Raw genomic sequence first — 25,257 nt, 5'->3', positions numbered from 1 at the left:
TTGGACATTGTTTCAGTTTATTATTTAGATTATTTTATAGGTTCACCCCACACATAAATACACAAAAACCTCTTCTTGTAGTTCTTATGTTTGATTTTTTTTTTATTTATTTATTTATTTATTTATTTATTTTTTTTTATGTCAAACCATATCCTTAAATTGTATATTCCCTAATTCTGACTAAACCTTTACTGAATATTTCCTGGCAATTGATTAGTTCTTGCTTTAGACATGATCTGTGCTGTTTGATTTATTTTGGGTCCCTTAGCTTTAAAAAACTTTGACTGTAAAAGCAATAGGTGTGTGTGTGTGTGTGTTGTCCCTATAGCAAACTCTGTTAATTATCCCAATTGCTTCTTTATGAAGAATATATAGAAGTTGTACTGAAGTCCTAAAATTGTTGCCCCAATTAAAAGTGGGGTAGGAAACTTTTTCCAGGAGTACTTTGAACTATTTCGCTTCAAATTACCTTCACACTCCATTTGCAGCTAATTTATAAATGCTATAACAAAAATAAAAATATTTAGTCACCTGTGGAACAGATAGAACTGACAAAAAAAACATCCAGTTATTTTTACTGGCCCATTCTAAACGATTGAATGGTGATATGGCTATCAAACTCAGCTGCCATTTGTCGTCCCCTCCCCCTCAACTTCTTCGGATTGGGAACAAGCATTGCATGTTTCTGGGCTTTGGAGGAGTGGCTTCAAGGGTTGGTGTGGAAAATACACAATTCAAATGTCTAAACCCATTTTTTCAAACTGTTGCTTAATGGAACCATTTCCCAGGCTCCCCTACCCAACCTTTAAGATGATGGTTCATTCAACAACTTTCAATAAACTTTGTGGCTTTTAATAAAATAAGGAAAACAAGACACTGGGCTTGCCTGACTTCTTCACTTCATTTGTTTTTTGCATCAGCATCTCCAAGTGTTGAATAATGCTCAAATGAGGTAGACACCTGAAACCAAAAATAAATTGCACACAAAAAAATTGTTTTAGCCAACTGTTGACAATAATGTTAGCAGCTAGCTTGCCTGTTAGCTTACTGAGATGAGCGTCCTTGTTCATCAGACACTGAATATGCAACAATGTACTTTGTCATATGGTGCTCATGCATCGCCATTGTATCACCATAGAAGTCAAGTTCTAGCTTGCAGATTTTGCATTGCACACGCTTCTCTTGAATTTTTATGAAATACCGACAAACTCTCGAGTTCCTTCGCTAGCTCTCCAAGATTGTTCGGGCATAACTTTTCCGGTGACGTCTCAGCTGACCCCAATTGCCACTACTGAACATGTGCATCAAGGAAAGATTGCCAGAAAGGTCAAGAAAAATATTTATAAAAAAAGAAAAAAAAATCATTACTTCAGTTTATTTTTTGTCAGCTTTTTTTTAGTCGATGTAGTCATGACTAGTCGACTAATATTGGCAGCCTACTGGATAAGATCTGGCAACACAACTGAGAGCAATTTCCAAAGGCACCATCACACTGTTCCAACACTGCTCCTTGAACTTAAAGTATGTTAATGCTCTGATCAAGTAAGTAGACTTGTGATTATGCTTGATCGACCCCCAGTTGCTGTTCCTTTTCCAGTTGGTGCTAATTTAGCATCAGTTCTCCACAAAAGAAGCCAGTACTTTCCAGTCAGGGAAAAAAAAAAACTATCTTCTAACATGAACATTGGCTCCGGCGCAGCATTGGAAGCATTTCCATGGAAAAATCCCTTTAAATACAAATTGTTAAAGTAATTAGACTGGAAACATTGAAAGATAATGTGATGCTTCTGGTTTTCTAGGTTAGGTTTTGCCTCTTAATTTCAACCCTGGGGATGTTTTTACAGTCAGGTTTGTTATAATAACAGTTAATATATAATATTACAAATTACTTTGGCGACAAAAACCACTTCAGTGAAGCCAACAATATGGCGCTGTGGTTGGATAATGACTCTGTGATGGCTTGCACAGCCAGTGCCTCCGCATAATCTGTGTGTAACCACTTAAACCTCATCAGTATAAATCTGGGACTGTCAAAGAAGTCAAGAAGGAAGATTCTTATTTAACTTTCCCTTGTGGCTGAAACTGTAAAGAAAATTATAAAGTTCGGCATCATTTGACTTCTCTCTTGTCAAGCCCTTAGAAGAAATATAGTACTAATATTGGTCTGATACATCCTAGTGATTGTAGCAAATGTAGAGGTAGACAAACCCTTCCTCTGGTGCAAAATCAGATTAATAGCTAAGGAATATTGATTGTGCTGTTAAACGGCACTTGTGCCACATTTGGCTTTACATGTCTGATCTATTGCAGACTGTCCTAGTTTGTGATATATAATTGAGGTACGGACTAAATAACACAGTAGTTGATGACATTAAGGTTGTCATGATCAGGTGGCTCAGTCAAAGTTTGAAAATCTATTAAAGTAACCAAACAAATGGTCTTAACTTTGGTTTTCATCTGTTTTGTGTTTCTCCAGAATGGCTCAAAAAGAGAAACTTCAGTGCCTGAAGGACTTTCATAAGGACACTCTGAAGCCATCTCCTGGTAAGAGCCCCGGTACTCGGCCTGAAGACGAGGCAGAGGGGAAACACCCCCAGCGGGAGAAGTGGGCCAGCAAGTTGGACTTTGTTCTGTCTGTTGCTGGCGGCTTTGTTGGTTTAGGGAACGTCTGGCGTTTCCCGTACCTCTGCTATAAGAATGGTGGAGGTAAGTTAAATACTTGACATCAGGGTTTCAAAAACATTTTCATACACTGCATTGTTCTGATTAGACTTTGTACAGATGATATTTTCATGCCTGTGGTTTATCTTTTGTCTCCCATCTAGGTGCGTTTCTCATCCCCTACTTCATTTTCCTGTTTGGCGGAGGTCTGCCAGTCTTCTTCCTGGAAGTTGCCCTGGGGCAGTTCACCTCTGAGGGTGGCATCACCTGCTGGGAGAAGCTCTGTCCCATCTTTACTGGTACGTCCCTTCTTATCAGACCCCCATATTGTAGAATTTTGGGCCATTTTATTATGTAGGATTACATTTAGAGCAAACAAGATTTAAAATCTGAAATAATTACAGAAGTTTAGTTGAGAGGTTTCCAGAGGTAGATGGAGGACATATGCAGCCTACTTATGCACAAGGTTCTCATTTCATGAGGACTCTGCTCCCAAAAACCGCAAACTTACTACAACCACCACAAAACTGAATTGGCAGAATTTGATTCGGCTTATGAGGTCTAGCTAGTAGTAGCAGTCGCAGTAGCAGTAGTAGCAGTAGCAGTAGTAGTAGTAGTAGTAGTCATGATAATATCAATATCAGCACTGTTTTGTCTCAGTGATACATTGTCACAAATAAGTCCAGAACCAGTAGCCATTTAGCACCAGCTCTTATTCATTCCTACTATTCATGTCTACTTATTGTTCACAGTAGGTGTTGGTCTTGCTAAAATAAAACAATTATTGATGTTGTTTGTAGCAAGTAAAGATACATAAAACATTCAACTACCAGTATGTTTTTGAAATAGCTATGTACTATAACATACTGAACCAATCTAGTATAGCTACAGCCAGATTTTACATGTGTTTTTGGTTGGGTTCATGAACATGTCTGACACAATTGCAATAATCTGTTGAATGACACAACTGCAACCCTCATCTTGTTGGTGGGTCAAAATGTAAGCTGAAGGTATGTCTATGTTATTGGTTTTCTGGCTTTTTAATTAACTGAATTATTGATCATTTATTGGTTAACCTATCTACTCTGAAAAAAGTATTACATATCTCATGTATTTGAAAATCAGTTTGAAGCTCAATTTAAATATTTTGGCTCATTGTCTTAAGCAAGAACAAAAAAACTTCTGGGTCTGAAAAATAAAGCCAATAGTGAAGGGTTAAAAATTGCAGTTTGTCCATTGGCCATTGACACTGACCTTGATCGCCGAAATAAACTTGGTATCTTGCAAATGAAAACTTAAAGTAAAATCATCAATGACGAAATAAATGAAAATAAATAGATGCATAAAAAAAACAATAGGGACCTTTTAAGTGACAGGTAAGTACTATGGGCATGTAGTGTCATCTTTTTTTAAACATTAGATTTTTGATCCACAAGTGATGTGCAAGAGATCGACTTGTCCATTATTTCTCAATCAGTCAATGGTGAGGGTTCTTGAACTCCATCTTTATTCATACTAAAATGATGTAGCTATTTCTCTAAGCCCATCTCCAACTATGCCTCAAACTGGCTTTGCCCCACTGTCCCACCCTTGTTCCCATAGCGCAGCCTCATCAGCAGCCTTTTGTTGTAACATTTAAGGTTTAGAATATTTCCAAACCTCTGCTGGTTTTCACAGAGGAATGGCTGCGTAACACAAGGCTGAATCACACCAGACTCTCCTCCAATCAGACAACTGAGATTTTACCCAGCAGCCGTTACCAGGCAACCAGGCCGGCACTGGTACGCTGACACACTGCGGCCTCTATTTGGGTTTAACCTTCTCAAGCTCTCACCTTGTCTCCTGTGAAAACCATTATTTATTCCAAGAAAACACATTCAGAGTGTTGAGATGTCTTCTGTTATTCCCTCTGTGATCAGATCACGGTTTTTTTTTTCTTTTCTGTCCTTCTCATCCACAGTTAGCTACCGCTCCCCTTTCCCTCTTGATTGCACATCTTTGATCATATTTTCCTTCTTTTCTTTTTTTCACCAATTCCTGTCACCTCCGCCTCTCCGCCTGCTCTCTACTATCTGAAAAAGATGAGCGTATTAATTTGTGTTAATTTTTTTTTTGTGCTACATATTCTGGCCCTCCGTCTTCAGCTATCTGATAATAACCTCATGTAACTGCCTCATACAATTCGAACCCATAATTTTATAATCGCAACTGTTTCTGGTTTTGTTGTCTTGATTAAATTATTTACTCATGGTAGTATTCTCAGCCTCACAGATACAGATGCTTTATTATTCTTCAGACATTTTATCTTTTTGCTGTCTCGCATACACTCACAGGCACACACAGGAGATGGTGTACAGAGTGTCCTGAATCACATGTTGCTATGGCAACAGCGCAGCAACACATCAGAGGGAGAGAGCGTGGAAGAAAAAAGACAGAGCAGTGAGATCTTAGGAGCCGATGGATTGATAAAGACAAGGAAAGGGAAGATGGGAATAAAGGCAGAAAGATGGAAAAGGAAAAAGGCAAGGGGGGGTGGTAAGTCAAAGAAAGGATGGGAGAAGATAAAAGGAAAAGACAGGCTAGAGGGACTTGGGTAAAACTGAGTGAATAAGAGAAATGAGAAAGGAGAGAAAGATGAAAGGAAAAAGAGAGAATTGGAGCAAGACATGATATGTGAATGCTTCTGGGAAGTCAAAGCACTTACTTTTTGTGTGCTAATACAAAGAGATGCGTTTTTTTGTTTGTTTGTTTGTTTTTTACTTTAAAGAAATCTCTATCAATCATGTTCTTATTAAAATCAGCTGAGCATCTCCGCACTGCATAGGTGGGCTAAAGAGGACATCGTTTTCTCATGTAAGTGCCTAAATCCCTTCCAAAAAAAGGAAAAAAAGGTTGGTTTGTGCTGCTCTACACTTTGTTGCAGGTTGAGCTGACCTGTACAAATCAATCTGAACTAGCAGTTCGTTTTTCTGCTGAAAATGCTGAGGACTGAACGAAAGCACTCTGAAACTCATTACTGATTTGTCAGGGCAGAACATGAATTCAGGAACTTAATGAGGTGAAAAGAAAGCTGCAGATGACCGTAGTTATTAAACATGTGATTAAACCTATTAAAACTAAATATTTTTAAAAAAAAAAAAATTCACGAGAGCCATTTTTAACAACAAACGAGTACTTTTGGCCTCATCATCCAATGAATGGACACAACTTGAATAAGTATAGAGAAAAAACACTTGTACACTGTTTACAACTGCATTGCTAGGCAACCACAATATCTTACTAGACATTGTTGTACTCCTGCTTAGACTAGATGGCAGCCGCAGCAATCAGGCACTATTTTATACAATAATTCATAGAACAGATGTTTTTTTTTTTTTTTGTTTGTTTTTTTTTTTCTTCACAGCAGACATTTAGACTTATCATAACAAGGAAAGAATTCATGATGACTGGCTTTCTGTCTCCTTTTTTTGCCTAAAATGCTCGTTTGGAGACAGACTAAGGTCTGTTGATACTGAACTTCTCTCTCCATTTAAACACACATTGAATTGAATAATTTAATTATTAATAATAATAATAATAATAATAATAATAATAATAATAATAATAATAATAATAATAACATCTCTTCTGGAAGTAAAAGAAAGTACCAAGTCCTCACAGATTGGTTGCATATGTAAACAGCATGAGGTCAATCAGGGTCAGCAGATTAGCACAAGAAGTGACATCATGGAGGACGGCGCATCTGTTTGTTTGATCGGCACTGTACCATGTGATCCAAGTGAAGAGAGAGCGAGTGTGTGTGTGTGTGTGTGTGTGTGTATATATTTGTGTGTTTAGAGATATGGCTATGTGGCAGCTGCCAATTAACCAAATGATTTAAAGGATATGATATGATGACGAAGCAGTTCACACATTCAGACATGCTAAAGACACACAGATGGCAAACAGCACTGAGGAAGTTTGTCTCAAATTTTTGCAGGCTGTTCTTCTCCCTCTCGTCCACACACTCACGCAGATGGCCAGTGACGTTGAAGGACATTAATTTGGATGAGTGGCCTCTGTCGGCTGTGCACTCACAAAAAGCTTGATGTAATACTTACGAGGACTGTCGGCGACAGACGTCGTAACACAACCTCCAACCTAAAATCTAATGCATTGTGATCCAAATCCCTATTCCCACACCAGCTTCCATTTCAGGGGATTTTTTTTTTTTTTTTGCATGTTTATATTGTGCGTGTGGTTGAAGCAAAGTAATGGGAACACACACGCATGGCTTTGATCATGTGTTTACCTCTAGGTAAATGTTGATGTGCGAGTTTCTGCCATGAAACTTTTTGGATGGCTTTTCCAAATCAGACTAGAATAATCCTCACTGAAGATTAAAAAAAACTAAATAAATAAATAAACCTAAACACAATCGCAAGTTTACAAATAATACACATTGTGCTATTTATAAAGACAAACACTGGATAACACCAGATTCTTCACCATACAAGCAAATCTTTTGAGTCCAGTGAAACAGAGTTGAGGCCCTTTGCCCAACCACCTGATCCTACTTTACCTGATCCATGTTACTTGCTGATATGTATGTTTTAAAATTAAAGTTTTAATTAACCTAAACCCCCCCACATCATTATTTCCATGTGCTGTCACAATATATCATTCATATTTGGGGCATGCTGCAACATTATTGTTACTGTAAGGTTTTGTTGCATCCTGTTTTCTGGAACAAGTCCAGATACACAAAGCCTTTTTCTGACTACATGTGGGGAAAACTCTTGTCTTTTAAATAAAATACAAAGCCAGAAAATATCTTTTCTAACACTGAGTAAGTTAATAAAGTTTTTCTTATGTAAAAGGATGGAAAAAGATCTCTTGAAGCTGCTAACAGTCCTCTTCTCTCCTCTCCTCTCCAGGTATCGGTTATGCCTCAATTGTTATTGTGTCCCTGCTGAATATCTACTACATCGTCATCCTGGCCTGGGGTCTCTACTACCTGTTCCAGGTAAGTTTGTTATATTAAGCCCAACGGGAATGATCAGCGATTTATGAGTGAAAAACTACCAGACAATCAGAAGTGATCATGGCTTCATGGCTTTTTTCTTAATTTTTTTTTTTTTTTTTTTTTTTTTTTTTTTTACCTTTTTAGTGTTTTCAGCCGGAACTACCCTGGGCCAAGTGCAAGCAGCCGTGGAACACTGATCACTGCATTGAGGACACATACCGCATGAACAAAACCCTTTGGTCTGCTGCCAACGCCTCCACCCTCGCCTCCAACTTCACCTCCCCCGTCACAGAGTTCTGGGAGTGAGTTACATAATACCACACATATACCTGCTTTCTTGCATAACCAATAGACATGTTATTCATCATGTAAAAAAGTTCATTGGCAGCAGTCAGTTTAGTTGGCGGCCTCCAACTTCCAGTAGAGTACCAGTGAACTGGAGCCATTTTTGTGTTGCAGACATAACGTGCTGGCAATCACTGGTGGGATTGAGGATATTGGCCCTGTCAAATGGGACTTGGCGTTGTGTTTGCTGCTTGTCTGGGTCATCTGCTTCTTTTGCATCTGGAAGGGCGTCAAATCCACTGGAAAGGTAAATATAGCCATGCATTCATGTTCCCTTATAGTCCTCTATTACAATGTCTTTTCAGGAAGGTTGGTTTTTTTACAAGCTGATAAATTTTGCTTTTAAAGGTCAGACTGGGCATGCATGAAATGGAGAACGTATTTGTTTGTGTTGTTGCACATTTAAAAACCTTATTTTTTCTGGCAGAACCTTGTAACTTGAATGATTTGAACCTTTTGACATCTTAACAGAAATTGTGACTGTGTCAAACAGTAATACTTTATTCTTCCTGAACAGTTCGCAATAATGAACAACAAGTCAGAGCCTATCGGAGTCTCTTACTGCTGGAAGCTACTGTTACTTTTACAGTTACAGTCTGTTCTTGCATGGAGCCTCCTCTGCAGGGAGACTTCCTCTGTTGAAGCACAGCAGAGAGTGAGGGGAGAGGCCTGTATTTTTGTGTTAATTAAAAATTCCAAGCTAATTCTTAAGTTCTGCTTCAGGAAAAGTGAAATAATAGTTAAATGACCAACTGAAGTGAAACTGAAATGTCTGAAAGAGCAGGTTACAGCCGCTTTACTCCCGGTCTTGGCTGAAGTCTTAGAAATGTTATGATATATGATGACAAAGTAGAGTTTAGATTTTAAATCCTTTTAAACTCTTCTAGGCTAGAATACCCACAAGTCTATCCAGCTAGCTCCTGTTGGTTCCGCTTTTACACCTCACAGCATTTCTTTTAAAATATAGTAGTTTTGTTAAATGCATGTGTACAGAAAATTCAGACCATGCTAAAATGCTCCCACAGTAACAACAAACACAACTTACTCCAAGGCCAGAGGTGATCAATCCCAGACTACTCTTTTATAGCATCAACATTCCTTATTGATTGGTGTGGTCTGATTTCATGCTTTGTAGTCACTCTAAGTTGTAATAAAATCCCTCCTACAAGGCCAAATGTGGTCCCTGCTTTCCACTAGCTGATGGTGATAAACTGCCGTTGATTTAAGGGACACACTGTGGTCTGCTCTTCAATTCTGACTCGATCTGTGTTAGTAAATCCTATTTTCAACATCTGTGGAATTTATTTGCAGTAATATCATATTAGTTAATGCAGAAAGCAGAAATTGCAGCCATTTAAAAAAAAAAAAAAAAAAAAAAAAAAAAAGACAAAAAAAAAATTGAATCAAAATGATATACTTTACATGCCCTTGTGTATTTGTGCTTCCCACTAGGTGGTCTACATTACAGCCACATTCCCATTTGTCATGCTCATTGTGTTGCTGATCCGTGGTGTGACACTGCCAGGTGCTTCTGCGGGTATCAAGTTCTACCTGTATCCTGACCTCAATCGTCTGAAGGACCCAGAGGTAGGTGACACCCTGATCTGCATCAGCAAGAATGCCTTTTTGCTGAACTCCTGTTTCAGCCGTCATGGCCTTCGCCTTTTTTTTTTTTTTTTTTTTTATATCTATGTCTGTGCATCCTCTGCACTTGAAGCGTCAGGTCATGCTGGCACCTAGCACAATAATAAATCTGGACCAAAACCAGGCCACAATGTTAAAAATATTCAAATTGTGACAGTACCCTAAAATGTGAGACAGACTGATGAAAGTTGTTTGGTTTGAAGAGTACTGAGATTTCTACAGCCGCAGAAGGGATTCTGAATTGTTGTGGCACATTTATAATCTTAAACACATCGTCCCATATTATGCATTTCCTACAGCAACATATAAAAAAAAAAAAAAAAAAAAAAAAAACCAGAACATATCTTGTTTTTAATTATCAAAGAAGTGCGGGTGCTCATAAGTTATTACAACTGTCCGAACCTGAGCAGAAAGAGTTGCGCAGCAGAATGAGAGAGGTTTCATTTTACTACCTACGTTTACTGTCATGTGCATCCTCCATCAGCAGGCCTCAGCCTTTCTGTCCCCCATTCCCGCCCCCTCCCCACTTTGCAGGTGTGGATTGATGCCGGTACTCAGATCTTCTTCTCCTATGCCATCTGTTTGGGCGCCATGACATCCTTGGGGAGCTACAACAAGTACAAATACAACTGCTACAGGTGAGGCATCAGTTTTCAGTGAGGGTGGGAGGGGGGGAGGGGTTAGCGGTAGGGGTGAGAAGGGGGTAAAGGGATCCTTGTTTGTTCATTAACAAATCCTCCTCATGACATATGTGTGACATAGGGACTGTTTGCTGCTGGGAGCCCTCAACAGTGGTACCAGTTTTGTGTCTGGCTTCGCAATATTTTCCGTCCTGGGCTTCATGGCACAAGAGCAAGGGGTGGACATTGCTGATGTGGCAGAGTCAGGTACGAGGGTTCTGTAAAGGCGGCAGTGATGGTGGGCGCTGCTTGCTGGTTAACAAATTAAAAAAAAGAAAAAAACAGCAATTACAAAGAAAAACAGCAACGAAACCTAAAAGCGAATTAGTCTTTACGTTTCATTTGGAACTGAGTTGCAATTTGGAATTGAATGGATCCCTTGATTTTTAATAAAAACAAATAAATAATGAATAAAATATGACGGCATCGGAATATGGAAGCTTCCGCAATCAAACACTTCTTGACAAAAGCAGAATGTTGGAAAACTTGAGCAGAGATGGTTGGTTTGTTTGCAAATCAAAGAAAGCAAGTCGGGGAACAGGAGGAGACATCGGACAGCTGAGGAGAGAAAGGGTTGCGCTCGTGCTGAAGGTTACATTTATACATGCAAAGTTGTGCAAAGGTTTACGGTGCGTCTTGTGCCATTAGAGTTTTTGCTCTGAGATGTTCCTTTTTTTTCTTTTGTACCTGACAACCAAAGATTACCATTGTTGTGGCCTCCATTATTTGTGTTTATTGGTTGCATTGGTTGACCGCTAGTTAGGGCTACCATCGAACAGGTTACACAGCTATCAGATAAACTGAGTGACTAAATATTTCCCTTTTGTATCGAAAGGAAGAATAGACTGCATCCGAGTTTTTGCTGTATTTGTTTTCGTGGTGATATTTTCATTGGTCCTTTGGAAGAGCTTCAGTTTAAGTGCCACCACTTTTTAATCATTTTCTTTTACAGTTAAAAGAATTGATCAAGCCTCATGAGAAAAGAAAGGAACCCAATTACTGTGGATGTCAGTAAATCAATTAAATGAATTTGTTTGTCCTTTTATTTATTTATTTTTTCTAAATCTTGAATCAGATGAATAATGATGGACCTTTTCTGTGCACACATATTACATTGTCCTCAATCAAAAGGTGTTAAAACAAGATGTAAAAATACCATTTTTTTCTAAGACGTACTTATTGGCACTTGTTTGAAAGCGTGGTTTACTTGTTTGTTTGATAAACTCTGCATCTTTTAGTTACTTGCAGAAGATTTAAGCAGTTTATTCTAGAAAGTTTATTTTAGAAAGAGAAACAAAGTTGAAATAAATACTTACAATCATGTTATTCTTAGAGTCAAGAGCTTTTTGTGAGACCAAGGCTTCATTTGATCTCCCAAGAACAGCTAATTTCATCACAACCGTCCATGCTGCCAACCCAGTCGATACAAATGTTGCACAATTTTGTAGCACCAATCACACAGAGGAGTTTGCAGAACTGTCCAATATTTGTGGTGTTTGGCGATTGGGTTGATGATCCATGGAGAACTAGACGAAAATGTTGGTCAGGGCAGCTTCTGATGGAGCCCAGTGCTGAAAGTTGGGCAACCTGAAGCTCAGTTACCAACGTATAGTCTGAGAAATCTCTGTCCATGTTTTGTGCTTGTATTAGGAGTAGATTAAGTAGATCTCAAAACAGGAGTAAGTATTTCAAAGCAGGGGAGAGATTTGTTGAAAAATTCTGGAAAATGTCATACAACCTTGCTCGACCTGATCTACACTCCAGTTCAGTGAATTATACACTGAAATATGTGTTTAAAGGAGACAGTTTCTTTGAATGTACAGTCATTTTTAACACTGTTTTCACGCAGGACTGGAAGTTTTGTATATATTTTTGAGTCAACGTGGTGTTTGGTTGGATGCCTTGTCATAATTTGTTACAAAAATGGAGCATTCTGATACACGTGCTACCAGCTGCAATGCTGTTTTGCTGTTATAGCTGCTTTCCTTGACTTGTTTTCCACTTCCCAATGTAGCATCAGTGTCAAATAAGACCTCATAAAAAAAGAAACGAACATCCAAACAAAAAGCTTTGGCTTTTTTCTATTTGATCATTCAGTTTGCATCTGCTGCTGTTTTGCAATGGTTATTTTGCATTCCTCATAGGGAGGGTCATGATTAATTCAGCTGGGGATGCAAAATGCCTTGAGTGCCAAAGGCATTGATATACTGCAATCATTTGACAAACTGTGACGTGCTTGACTTGTTTTTTTGTAAAATTTGGAAGCTAATTAAGTTCACCTGAAGCAGATTAAAATGACTATTAATAATGCAATGTTTAAGCTGGTCTTGTTTTTGTTTGTTTTTTGGATTTTTGTGACAGAATGCTGCAAGATTCCTTTCATAACAAACTTATTTCCACAGAGAGGCAGTCATGCAAAAACATGCATTATCATACTTATATTCATTAGACATCTATTTTCCATTATTATGTTCTAAGATGACTGTTTGGTTTTTCTGCAAATGACATGAAACTTGTGTTGCGTGCATACAGTTATTATTGTGATCATGTGCTGCAAGATAGAGGTAAGTACAGATATGTATTACATACACTACCAATCAAAAGTTTGGACACACTTTCATGTTGGATTTAATGAGAATGTGTGTCCAAGCTTTTGACTGGTAGTGTATGCTTAAGATTTTGATCGCGTCCCTGGTTTGTGCTAGGAAAAACATGCTACATCCAGCCATATGTTCCCAGAATTTTAGCCAGTGTTTGTGCTTTTATCCACATCCTGCTCTGCGTCTCCATTGTTTGGGGCTCATCTCCCTCCCCCACCCACAGGGATGCAGATCAGATGACCTTATCATATGATTCTAATGTTGTTTTCCCCCCCTCCACACTTTTCTTTTTGTTCTCACCACCCCTTCCCCTCCCCTCTACAGGTCCAGGCCTGGCTTTCATTGCCTACCCCAAGGCTGTTACCATGATGCCTTTTCCTACACTCTGGGCAATCCTCTTCTTCATTATGCTGCTGCTGCTTGGCCTCGACAGTCAGGTCCGTAGAAAGACTCGTCTTCTCGCATTAGTAGCTGCAAAACTGCAGGAAATGTTTCTTTTTCAAACTTTGTAAATGTGCAATTCATTGGCACATTGGAAACCACAGTTTGACAGTTAACGGCTTGCTGGCCCAGTGTAGAAGCATGTGATGTTGCTGAATAAGCCTGTACAGAAAATAAGGGGGAGTTGTACAAAAGGCTCTGCAGCAAAAGCTGAAAATAGTTATTTCTGTGCGTCTGTTGTTAGGCAAACAAAAATGACCGAATAATACTTCAAATATGCAACGGTCATCTAATATTAGTTAAGTAAAACGAACTGCTCCAATCAGAAGGGTCAGACATCTTTAGACTTTAAAACTTTATCATTTTACTTTGAGCATTTTTATTTACCAAAATAAAGGGAAAAAATAATCTCCAGCTGCACTCTACATGTGCAGATGTGACAATTGGCTCTGAGCTTTGTGCACCAGAAACACACACCAAGCATGTGAACTTAAGACAGCCTAATTCTTACAATCATTCATTGCCAAATTGCAGCAGGCGAGGTTGTTCAGGGATGCAAAGAAATTCTGCAAAGTGGAAACAAAGAAATCCTTCAGAAAGTCTTTGATGTTGTTTTTTTTAAACAGAATAAAAGCAAGCGGTTAAAAACAGGTAGAAAACTGTAAAGCTGAACGTTTAGTATGACCGACTCACTGAGCCTCTGTGTCTGCAGTTTGTGGAGGTGGAAGGGCAGATCACATCACTGGTGGATCTGTATCCGTCCTTCCTAAGGAAGGGTTACCGCAGAGAGGTCTTCATCGCTGTCATCTGCTGCATCAGCTACCTGTTTGGACTCACTATGGTCACCAAGGTAACGGCACCGTGAAAAGTAACCGAAACCAAACAAGTGTAAAGTTCAACTCGTACGAGGGTGCACAAACATGAAAGCCCGCATGGTTTTCCTGGGAGCCACAGAAATAACTTCCAGTGATAACAACTATACATGCAGGCTGACCTCATTTTAGCCTCTGCACAAAAAAAAAAAAGCAACGGTTAAAATGGTTTTTAAGTGTCAGTCCCCCAAGAGACAATCAGGAGCTATTTATACTGTCAAGTCATGAGAACTTCCCTTCTGTCCTCTGGTATTTTATATTTACAGCACTGTAGACTTAATTTAGATTTTTCCAAATCATTTTCTTCCTCCTCTTTTATCTTTGTTTCTCCTTTTTTCATCATTTCTCAATTTGATTTTTTTTTTTCATTTGTATGTAAGATAACTGTCAGTTAGTGGAAAGTCTTGAGGACTAAGGATCCTGGTAGTGTGCTGACAATTGCAGCTCTGAAATTTTACATGAAGGGCTTTATTTTCTTTGGGTTTTTTTTTTTTTTTTTTTGCGAGAATGAATGAATTTGCAGAATCCCACCAATGAGGAATAGCTCACTTAACACTGTCTGGTTTTTACAATTAAGCTAGCATGACTTCCTTTTATTTCCAAGATGTCTGTAATTTATTAGCTTTGTTAAAAATATTTGTTAAATCTGAATGACAAACCTTAACTCGAACATTCTGCTTATCTATAGGAAATATTTCAAACAAAAGCAAATATTGTTGAGTATATTCATAAAATTGTGTTCCTTCAGTAAAAAAAAGAAAAAGATGAACAGAATAGTCGTTGAGGGAGGTAATTCCTTGAGAAATGCCTTCCTGTTATCTTGCACCAAGATTGATCCTGTCCTCATATTTAATTTGATTATTTGGATTCAAAAGTGATCGAGACAACCCAATCCGGAAACATTTATTATGCCACCAAGGAATGAAAAAACATGAAAAAAAAAACCTTAAATTTGGTGTGCAGGTTCTGAGTCAAGGAGGCGACCTTTCCGCTCATGGTGTCCAGCTGTGTGTTGTCCAGTTGCGTTATGTTAACTTCATAAGCTCAAATACTAACAGGAGCAAGAAAGGAGCCTGTGGACGAAAGTTGGAGGCAATGATTGTTAGATTTGCGCTAGAGCAGTGTTGAAGATTTATGAAAGATGGTCAACGATCCCTAAACAATGTGAACCACAGACATGTATTGTTTTGCAACTGCCTTGTTTTTCCCCCTGCACCACTCGTCACGTCACCAAATGCCCACATGGTTTAAACATGTGCAGAAAGATCAAGTGAAAATCTGGTTGCATCAAAATGATTTTTGATCTAATAGGACTGTTTTTATTTTGTTTTTTTTCTTGGCTAAGCTGATTAGGATCATTCAGATTTTAAGTTTCTGTGAAGACAACTAATCTCATAAACTGTAAAAACAGATGATTTCTTTTAAAATGGTTATTTATGTAAAATCCAAATAATGTGACATATTAAATGAAGGAAAAGAAATGAAACATACTTTATGTATCCCAAATGGAAATGAAAACTTACCACCTTTGTTGCAAGTATTTGATAACCAGATTACTTCAAGCTTATCTTATTTATTAGTGATTTAAAGATGCAAACTAGACATTTGACAGTTTTTAATTATTCTTTGGTCAAATTTCTCCTGAGTTTGATCAAATACCCAAAAAGATAACATTTGCCCTCGGTCATCCCTGCATTTCTTCACACACTTGTCCTCTTCACCTTTTCAAATGCTTCTCCAACAACATACAACCATTTGACTGCCCAGCCTCCTCTTTCTCCTCCTGCATTCTGTTCTTGTGTTCCCATGACAACATCTTTTTATGGCTGCTGTGGCCTCATTCAACTTTCAGATTCCCATGATTGCTCTTCGTGTCGGTCTCATGAGGACAAGAGGGCATGTACTGCACAGGCACAAAGTCAGCTTCTCACGTGCCAGCATGTCAGCTGCACTTTTATAAAAAGCTTTTTTAAGCCCATAAGTTGATCTGTCATCTCTTAAGAGTAGAATCCTCCTCTGTGGCACACAGCTGTAAACACTGAAGTCCAGAAAAATACAGATGTTTAGATATTATAGGTTAAATCAACTGAAATTTTACATGTTAAAGGTAAAATCAGCTGAAACTGTAGATTTTAAAGGTAAAATTACCTGAAACTTTAGATGTTAAAGGTAAAAATCAACTGAAACTGTAGATGTTAAAGGAAAAATCACCAGAAACTGAATTTTGGTGGCATAATGGTCTGTTTGTGTGTGTGTTTCGGCAGGGTGGCATGTATGTTTTCCAGCTGTTCGACTACTATGCAGCTAGCGGTGTGTGCCTTCTGTGGGTGGCATTCTTTGAATGTATAGCTGTTGCCTGGGTTTATGGTAAGTATCAAACTACATAGATGCATATGCAGATAAAAGTTTGTTGTCTTCAGGAATGTTAACATGTAATTCACGGCAGATTTTCTCTGTGTGAGCAACAAGCCCAATGCATATCTTGTATCTGACTCCTCTGGACATCTTGTCAGATCGCCTCTTTTCTCTTTAAGAGAAAGATTAAAACAGAAACATATATTATAGAACATTGCAAAAGGGCAAAGCCAGTTTATTAAATATGCAGCCGTAAACTCTCAACAAGGAGATTTTGGATTTGATTTGTTATCTAAATCAAAAACCATGTTACTGCATTATCCTAGGTTCTGCATATTTTAGACTTAGTTTTACGGGGAAAAAAAAATAAATAAATAAAAAAAATTTACTTCAGTTTATGCTCCAAATTAGCCTAAATCTAGTCATGTTTTATTTTGGTTACACTTTCCAGGACTACTTGCTTGTTTGTGCCATGTAACTGGTTTTGATACAAACTCGGACAAGGTTCTGCGTGAGCCAAGTCATCACTTTCAGCCAGATCTCTTGAGCTCCCTTGCCCAAATTTCAACTGTACTACAGGTTTTAGCTGTTTCCATGTTTTCACTCACTTGGCCCATGACAATGGCCCAACAACAGAATTTGATGTTTTAATAATCATTAATAAAACCATGAATTGTAATGTAATTGAGATACCTGAGATAGCATGAAGCAGTGAAACAACCAAAACCTGCAGGGCATTGACCCTCAAAGACCTACTGTAGCTTTAAGCTGACCTGGGAACACTGATTGGTCAGACAAAATCATCACCATGGCTACGCATCTACATCTGCATCATTGCGCACATGACACACTTTTTTCTTGAAAGCCTGATCTGCCAATTACTAAACCAATCTGGAATTTCTTCCAAGATGCTGAACACTTTCTGCTTAACAAAAGAATAACCAACATGAACAAGGTCAGCCTAGATGCTGCGACATCCATCGATAATCCAAACCTTAGAAACTGAATCAAAATTGAAGCATCAAATCATATCAAAGATTCTTTGAATTTTCCCATGGGGACTAATGTTTTTTTTCCCAAAGCATTCCATACATCCTAATCAAGGCTTTTGCCTCATTAGCTGATTTTCCTTTTGCCACGTTCTATGTTAGCTTTGTAGCGGTTCTTTTACAGACTGAATTCAAACATTGAACATTGAACTTTTTTGTTTCTCATGTTGGTCACAGAATTGCTCACACTAGTGCCAAGTACTGCAGATGTATCGTCACTGAGCCATTTGTTTTTGCTGTCTTCACAGGCGTTGATAATTTTTATGATGCGATTGAGGACATGATTGGCTACAGACCAAATCCTTGGATGAAATGGAGCTGGACTGTTGTCACTCCTTTACTGTGCATGGTAAGGTCTTCTTTACATACCAAAAAGCCAACTATTTTGTTCTGGAATTACAACATATTTGTAAGGCAAAAATATATATTTTCTTTGTAAAATTAGATAATAAATAAAATAAAAAAATAAATGCGTTTTGGTGTTAACATGTTCCTCTTCTATGACAGGGCTGCTTTATCTTCTCATTGGTCAAATACAAGCCATTGACGTACAACAAGGTGTACCAGTATCCTGACTGGGCCATTGGAGTGGGCTGGACTCTGGCTTTAGCCTCCATGATCTGCATCCCCATGGTGGTTGTCATTAAGATCATCCGATCTGATGGGCCACTCATCGAGGTGGGTGGAGGCTGTTCTCTCCGAAGCCATCCAGTTAATTGGTGTTGTTGAAAGACTGGAAAACAAACAAATGCTTTCAGTTTTCTAGTGATCGGTTTCTAATGTAGTTGCTCAGTCAGTATCTTGTTGTAATTGTGTTTAATAGCTTTGTTCAGTATTATTTACCCCCACCCGCTCTTTTCTCTCTCCACTTTTCTCCATTATTCCCTCCTCCTCCCTACCACTTTAACCCTCTCCACTCTACAGAGGATTAAGGCTGTGGCAGCTCCAGTACGTGGCGGGGCCAGCTCCCGTCCTGCAGACCACCGTGGCCCTAAGGATCTCTCCTACCCGCTGGACCCTAACGGGAACAAGGGCCTTTTGATGAAAGCCCCGACTCACACCATCGTAGAAACCATGATGTAAAGGAATGAGGGGGAGGCTCTCCATGAGATCGCTCTCCTCTCCTCTCCTGTCCTCTAAAATGCTTCTAAAGCTAGTTAGCTTTATGTCTGTCTGTCTGTGTCTCTCTGGTGGACTGATAAGGGTTTTAAGGAAGAAAAAAAAAAAATTCACATTTCAAATCTTTTAGGAATACTTCAGAGGTAGTTTGCTGTTGGTTTTTTCTCTGAAGAGGGCAGCAATGACATTTCAAATCTGTTTCTGAATAACTTAACAAGCTGTTTTTATTTTCCTCCCTCTCTTCCGAATATAATTCTCACATGACTTCACGCCCCTCGGTGATGTCTGGTGTTCCACCAGCTACTTTTTCACATAAGGACTCGTTTTTTTTTAAGAAAAAAAAAAAAAAGAATAAAGTTTCGGGTCAAAATAGTTTTTTGTAGCCGCGAAATGAAAACAGGTTTTTGGGGATGCATTTGGAAGAGGGTGCATGTACCCGAGGGCATGTGCCATAGGGTTCAACTTTGGCTTTTTTTCTTTCTTTTTTTTCTTTTTGTGCTCGACTGAGCTCAGTCGAGGCACTGCTAGGAGACTTGAGTACTAAAAGCGGTATTAGCTTTTGATTTTACTATTTCCCTGTTATCTGAAATTCCAGTGTTACTTCGGCCGCACTAAGAAAGACGTCTTTCGTTAAGATCTGACCAAATGAATTTCCTGGCAGTAACTTGAAACATTTTACTAATGATACAAATCTTATGTCCTGTACATTGATATAAATCTGGCCAAATGTAACTCTGGTGTTTGGCTGATGGACAAAATAGACAAGCTGAATCTTAATATTTGCTGTCCTGCAGCCGCCTGAGATAAATGCTCTTCACTGCCATCTTTTCGTCCCCTGACTATCGTTAATCAGCCAGATTGGTAACAATGATGACACTGAAAATGTACAAAACTTAACGGTAGAATCCGACAAATCTGGCAGCATCCTCATCTAACCAGGATCCTGGTTGCTGAACGCACCTTTGCACAAAATATTCCCGTCTTCTTCAGTCCAAAAATCTGGTCAAAGAGAAAAACTGAGACGATGTCAGGGCACTTGATCCTGCACAAACAGAGAGGTATCTGAAAGGATTTGAAGTGTGGAGGTTGAACCCTTGAGTGTGTTGTCTGTGGCGTACTGTACAGTAGTAGCTATCAATCTATCAGTATCTATCTCTTTATCTATCTTTCTCTGTCCTAGACCAGTTTACAGTACATTCGTGACTGCACTAGGCACTCTTGGCTTAAAGTTTTGAATTGAATTAGTTTTTTTTTTTCCTGCAGAGGAAGTCACATTATTATTATTAGTTTCTTTATTCCTCTGTCAGTGTTTAGATTTTTTATTCTTGTTATTGGTATCACTGTTAAATTGCTGTAGTTTTACATAGAAGAAGGAACACTTCTCTCATCTGGTGAAAATACTAAGCTATTATACGAATCACACATTTGCAGTGGCAGCCATTGTAGTCCAGCCTCCATTGTGCATTTCTTCATTCTTAGTCCAGCGGTTATCGTCACCATTACTCAAACGATGCAGCTGATTTATTTCTCCTGGATATTCTCTTTGAAGGGGTGTGGGTCAGCTCTTCAGTGAGCAGTTTGATGTACAGCCAAAAAAAAAACTGGGATTCTACAATGGCTCCATGTGTTGTTTGGGAGGTGTTGGAGTTTATAGCTTTTCCTCTTCTGTAAATAATATAATTTGGACAAATTTAGCCAAACAGGGTACTCTAGCCAGCTGCCAACTCTCATATCACTAACTGTCCGCTCATCTGAGTGTCAGACTGCTTTCCAGACACTGTGAAATGTGGCAGCTGGCTGCAGACACATCAGTCAGAGACTAACAGAGTTTGTTCCTTTCCATAAGTTATCATGTTGCCTCTTCTATTTTAACATTAGCCTATAAAAAGAACTTCATTATAAATAACTGCTCAGATGAGCGCTTTCATGATCAGAAATGGGATCTTCATGTACAACTGGACTGAGAATTGACTGTCGGTGATTTAAGTAAATAAATTATTTGCGAAAGTTCCACCTGAAACCCAAGAAAACCAAAGCGTATGTAAATGTAATGCAAAGTGTATGCCGTCATTTTTCCTGATCTGCGCTTTTTGGATTGGACGCCATACATTTTGAAACAAATTATGAAATATCAGCATCATTCGGGAGGTAGACATGATGTAGCATCCAGACTCTGTGGGTTTTTTGATGTGGTGTGAAAGCGTACCCTGCAACGTGTCACCGCGCTCCCGTTTCCAGCCGAGTGGGGTTTTTTTTTTTTCTTCTTTGGTTTGTTTCGTCTTTGGTAATCGTGACAAACTACATGACATTCATAACCGTAACAAGGGGCCATAATACTCATGATGTGAGCAGTTAACAACTGAGAGCAGATTATGCAAGAGGTGGCTGTTGTAATCATTTTAATGTGTCTGTAGTAAGGGGTTTCCATGTGTAGTCTCACCAGCGACCATCCGCTCAGGATCTTCCCTGTGCTGCTTTTAAGTGCTGCAAAGATGCATTAACCCAGTATCCAAACATTATGAATGGACAAAGATAGAACTGATATTTTATTATGGTGTGAAAGCCACTGGGTTAGTTCAACACACGGATGGAAAAACAGTTTGTACACAAAGGCAACATTACAGTCAGGGTGAGATTGTTGGGTTTTTTTGCACTTTGTTCATATAATCTGGATTTCATGTTATGTCAAATGAGGCCAAAAAGTAAAAAATAAGATGAAATTTCAAATGATAAAGTCAGGGTACTCTGAGACTTCTTCTGTAAATATCAATGTACTTTGAAAACGTATTCCGACAGGATACATTCTTGACATCATAGAGTACACGTGATTTGGAGGAATTTGACCAACAACTTTAGCGAGTGACATTGAGACCAGGACCTCATTTCACATTTCAGCTTCAGTCATTTTTCATTTCTTCGAATAGATTAAAGTAGTTTATATCATTAAAAGGGATTTGTGAAATCAAATCCACATCAGACATATATTTTCATACAACTTTTCCTATATGAATCATCTTTGTACAGCTAAGCTGCCATTTAAACGCAGATACAAAGCTTCATTTTATTTAACTTTTGTACAGACCTGGTTCTTTGTTCCTCTGAAGGGTCTTTGCACAAAAATAAAAATGTAAACATTAAAAATGACATAACTCTTATCTTTTGGGACTGTTCTAAATTTGAGTTGATATGGATAGCTCTCCTTTCAAAGACACAAACACAACTTATATTTTATTAAATGCTAATAATGCGATTTTTTTTTTTCCTTTAAGTTGGCAGCATTGCTGTAAAAAAAGACAAAAAGTCTTTTATCTTTATCTGTAATCTTTAAAAAAATTTTCTAGTGCAAAGATCCTTCTTTTTGTAGGAAAACACAGACCAGAGATAATAACTAATGCAGTCATTTATTGGTTTATTCTGCCTCTCAATGTGTATTTACAGTATGTACCAGCCCCTCTGCCTTTTTACACTCCTGTCAGTTAGCATATGTAAACCTGTTGACCTAAGCTAACCGATCTTTCTCAGAGATAATGAATTTGCAAGAGAAGCGAAGCATTAGCGATGCACAAGTTTTTACCGTTGAATGTTAAAATGTGAACGTCACCTGCGGGTGAATGTAAAAGTTTCTGAAGATTTATTTTTTAGCTTTAATAAAAAGAAAGTGGTTTCTTTTTATCTTCATTGATCTTGTTTTAAGTTAATTGTTTTGTTTATTTTCTTTGGAGGGGTGCTTTTAATTGTATCCATCACTTTTGCCTTTTGTATTCCAAACATTGTATTTGGAACCTCTGTCATTGGTAAAACTTCACAGTAAAAAAGATCTATCAAGTGTAATACATTGTAGACAAAAAGAAAACCTTTATGGTATAACCTTTGGATTGAAGAAACCAACTTTGAAATTCTTGACTGAATGTTTTGGGGTCCAGTTTATTAAAACCAACCACAAAATAATCCATAATGTGGAAACCAAACCACTGTTCTATCAAGGATTGTGGGATTTGAAATGCACTGAAAATTAATTGATTATTAAACTTTTTCAAACTGAAGCAGAATACTTTTTTGTGACACGGTAACACTGCCACACTTCTTTCCATTTACCTGTGTTTAATGTGAGCACTGCGGTGCTATAAAAGCAAAAGATTTGGCAGCTTACCACAACACTACTACCAAAGCTTTAACTGCAAACACTCATCAATTTCTTTAGGTCTAATTTGGTTGTGATGAAACAAATACTGTGCAATAATTGTAGTTTTGTGAGCTTTGGAGAACGCTTACTCTCTACAATAGCAGTAACTTCAGTAAAACTATACATCATATCGGATGTGAGCCTTTTTTTTTTTAACAAATATACATATCTCTGCAACATCTGCATCCTGTGTATTAAAACATTAAACCACTTTGATTTGGTGCATTTAAAAAAAAAAACAAAACAAAAAAACCCCAAAAAAACTGTCCTAAAGGGAAGGGAGAATCTTTTTTCCACTTTTGTTTTGGCCAAAATGTAATTTTCTTAATCCCGAAAACACCAGCTTACATGCAAGATTCAGTTTGTTTTGGTCATGCAGATGCAGTGTCAGACCAACAGATGAGACATTTTAGGACCAGTAAGGGTGATTCACCATGCTAACCCAAAGTCCCTTCTGTTTTACTAAGCTTTATTTTTGAAAACCTGTAATGTAACCAAACAACAGAAAATATCAGTAACTTTTAAGATATTTAACTGTAAATTATTAAAGCAGGGTAGAGGATTTGAATTCTTTGAGGAGGGTTTTTGGAAACAGTCCTGCTTGCCATCCTCTGATCACCAAACTCATGGTTTCCAATGACGACGCCTCGTGTCTTTTTATTACAGTGTATACCAACACTTCCTTTTGGAAAATGTAAATGGGTAAAATGTTTTTTTTTTTTTTAATTCTTGCTTAAAGAAAAAAAAAACATTTTAATAACATTTTGAAAGGTTTTGATTAATTTTAATTATATTGCATACCTGTAACCTACAATGTTTTTGATCAGGTTTCACTAATGTGTAAAACTTCTTTTTTTTTTTTTATTTCCTAATAAAAAAATTTGTCTTCAGAAAAATGGTTGAGTTTAATTTTTGTCTGAAAATGTACTTTCACACAGATATTACTAAAGTGCAATTTCCCAACTTGTGGGACTTGTGCCAAAATCACCTTGACAGCTTAATGACCTATAATTCCTCAAAGCATGTAATACAAGATCTGAAGTATTTCAGCCAATGTAGAAGCAACACTTTCACTGCTGCTGTTTGTTTTATATATATATATATATATATATAATATATATATATATATATATATATATATATATATATATATATATATAATATATATATATATATATATAATATATATATATATATATATATATATATATATATATATATATATATATATATATATATATATAATGAAAGCAATAAATGGCTTGAATAAATATTTATTGCAGTAATAGGTCTGTCTTAACCTGACTGATATTTTCTAACTGCTTCATATTGCTGGGATCATAGAACTGGCATGTGCCAACATCTGTAAGTAGGAGAAAATTTAACCCCTTTCCATTTAATTTGTTTAAAGAAAGTTATTTGAAAATATAATAAAACAAAAAAATACAAACAGGCAATCATGATGCAGAGTTCACCTTACTGGGGAGGAAACCAGTAAACCTGAAGAACTACCATGCAGGAGAGCATCACAACCTCCGCACAGAAAGGCTGCAACTGAGCCCTGAAGAAGGAATTGCATGCATTGTCATACTGACCAGGTATTTGTCATCTGGATGTGCTGAAGTTTCTGGGTGGTTTATAACTTAATCAGACACCTCCAGTCTTATACCAAACATTGTGGGTGTTTAGTTATTTTTCTTTGTTTTAAAGAAAACCCACCATGTTTTCCCACTTGCTCTGAAGCTTTTTTTAAAGCTTAAGTATGCAGATAAATTTCAGTCATGTTTTTACTGTTTTACAGGTTTTCAACCATATACTCTTACATCATTATTTAAATGAATGTCTGTTTACAGTCCCTGGTCTGATGGATGGAATTCCAAGTTTTTATTTTATCAAAATAGAGACAAAACACATTAATGAACACTGTTGTATAAACGTGCCATCTTTAAACCGCTGGCTACTTGCAATTTGTTTTCAGATGGCTGGTTCATCTAAAACATAAATAAAACCTAAATGCATGTAAATCATTACATATTGTAAAACATACTCTCATAAGAAAATGCATTTGCTGTAAATTACTGCTTAATTATGCAGTTACAGATTGTTCACCTGATTGGTACTAAAATGTTTTAAGGTTCGTCTTGAACACACACAGACTGGAGAGCATGTTTTTTTTTGTTTGTTTTTTTTCCTGAAGATCACCTGCAAACCTGTTGCTGGGCTGCAGTTTGTCTTTTATTTGTGAGTATGTGCGTGTGTATGTGTGGGGCTGTTGAATGATTGCCCAACTAGTTCCTAGTTGT

General features: G+C 37.7%; 1 protein-coding gene across 1 annotated transcript in view; it reads left to right on the top strand.

Annotated features, from left to right (window-relative positions):
• Positions 1-23,842, top strand: part of LOC306757625 (sodium- and chloride-dependent taurine transporter-like) — a 34,075-nt gene extending 10,233 nt beyond the window's left edge. The window contains exons 2-15 of the mRNA XM_079242735.1: positions 2,477-2,706; positions 2,826-2,960; positions 7,578-7,666; positions 7,811-7,968; positions 8,126-8,258; positions 9,464-9,598; positions 10,190-10,293; positions 10,418-10,542; positions 13,260-13,372; positions 14,089-14,226; positions 16,513-16,615; positions 17,901-18,001; positions 18,160-18,330; positions 18,577-23,842. Of these exons, the coding sequence (XP_079098861.1) occupies positions 2,478-2,706; positions 2,826-2,960; positions 7,578-7,666; positions 7,811-7,968; positions 8,126-8,258; positions 9,464-9,598; positions 10,190-10,293; positions 10,418-10,542; positions 13,260-13,372; positions 14,089-14,226; positions 16,513-16,615; positions 17,901-18,001; positions 18,160-18,330; positions 18,577-18,735 (1,893 nt within the window). The 5' untranslated portion in view covers position 2,477 and the 3' untranslated portion in view covers positions 18,736-23,842. The remainder of the gene's footprint in view (positions 1-2,476; positions 2,707-2,825; positions 2,961-7,577; positions 7,667-7,810; positions 7,969-8,125; positions 8,259-9,463; positions 9,599-10,189; positions 10,294-10,417; positions 10,543-13,259; positions 13,373-14,088; positions 14,227-16,512; positions 16,616-17,900; positions 18,002-18,159; positions 18,331-18,576) is intronic.
• The last annotated feature ends 1,415 nt before the right edge of the window (positions 23,843-25,257 follow it).

Source organism: Telmatherina bonti, assembly GCF_933228915.1.
Source record: "Telmatherina bonti genome assembly, chromosome: 6".
Lineage (NCBI taxonomy): Eukaryota > Metazoa > Chordata > Actinopteri > Atheriniformes > Telmatherinidae > Telmatherina > Telmatherina bonti.
Note: the sequence above shows the minus strand (reverse complement) of the source record. Positions and strands in the feature narration are given on the sequence as shown.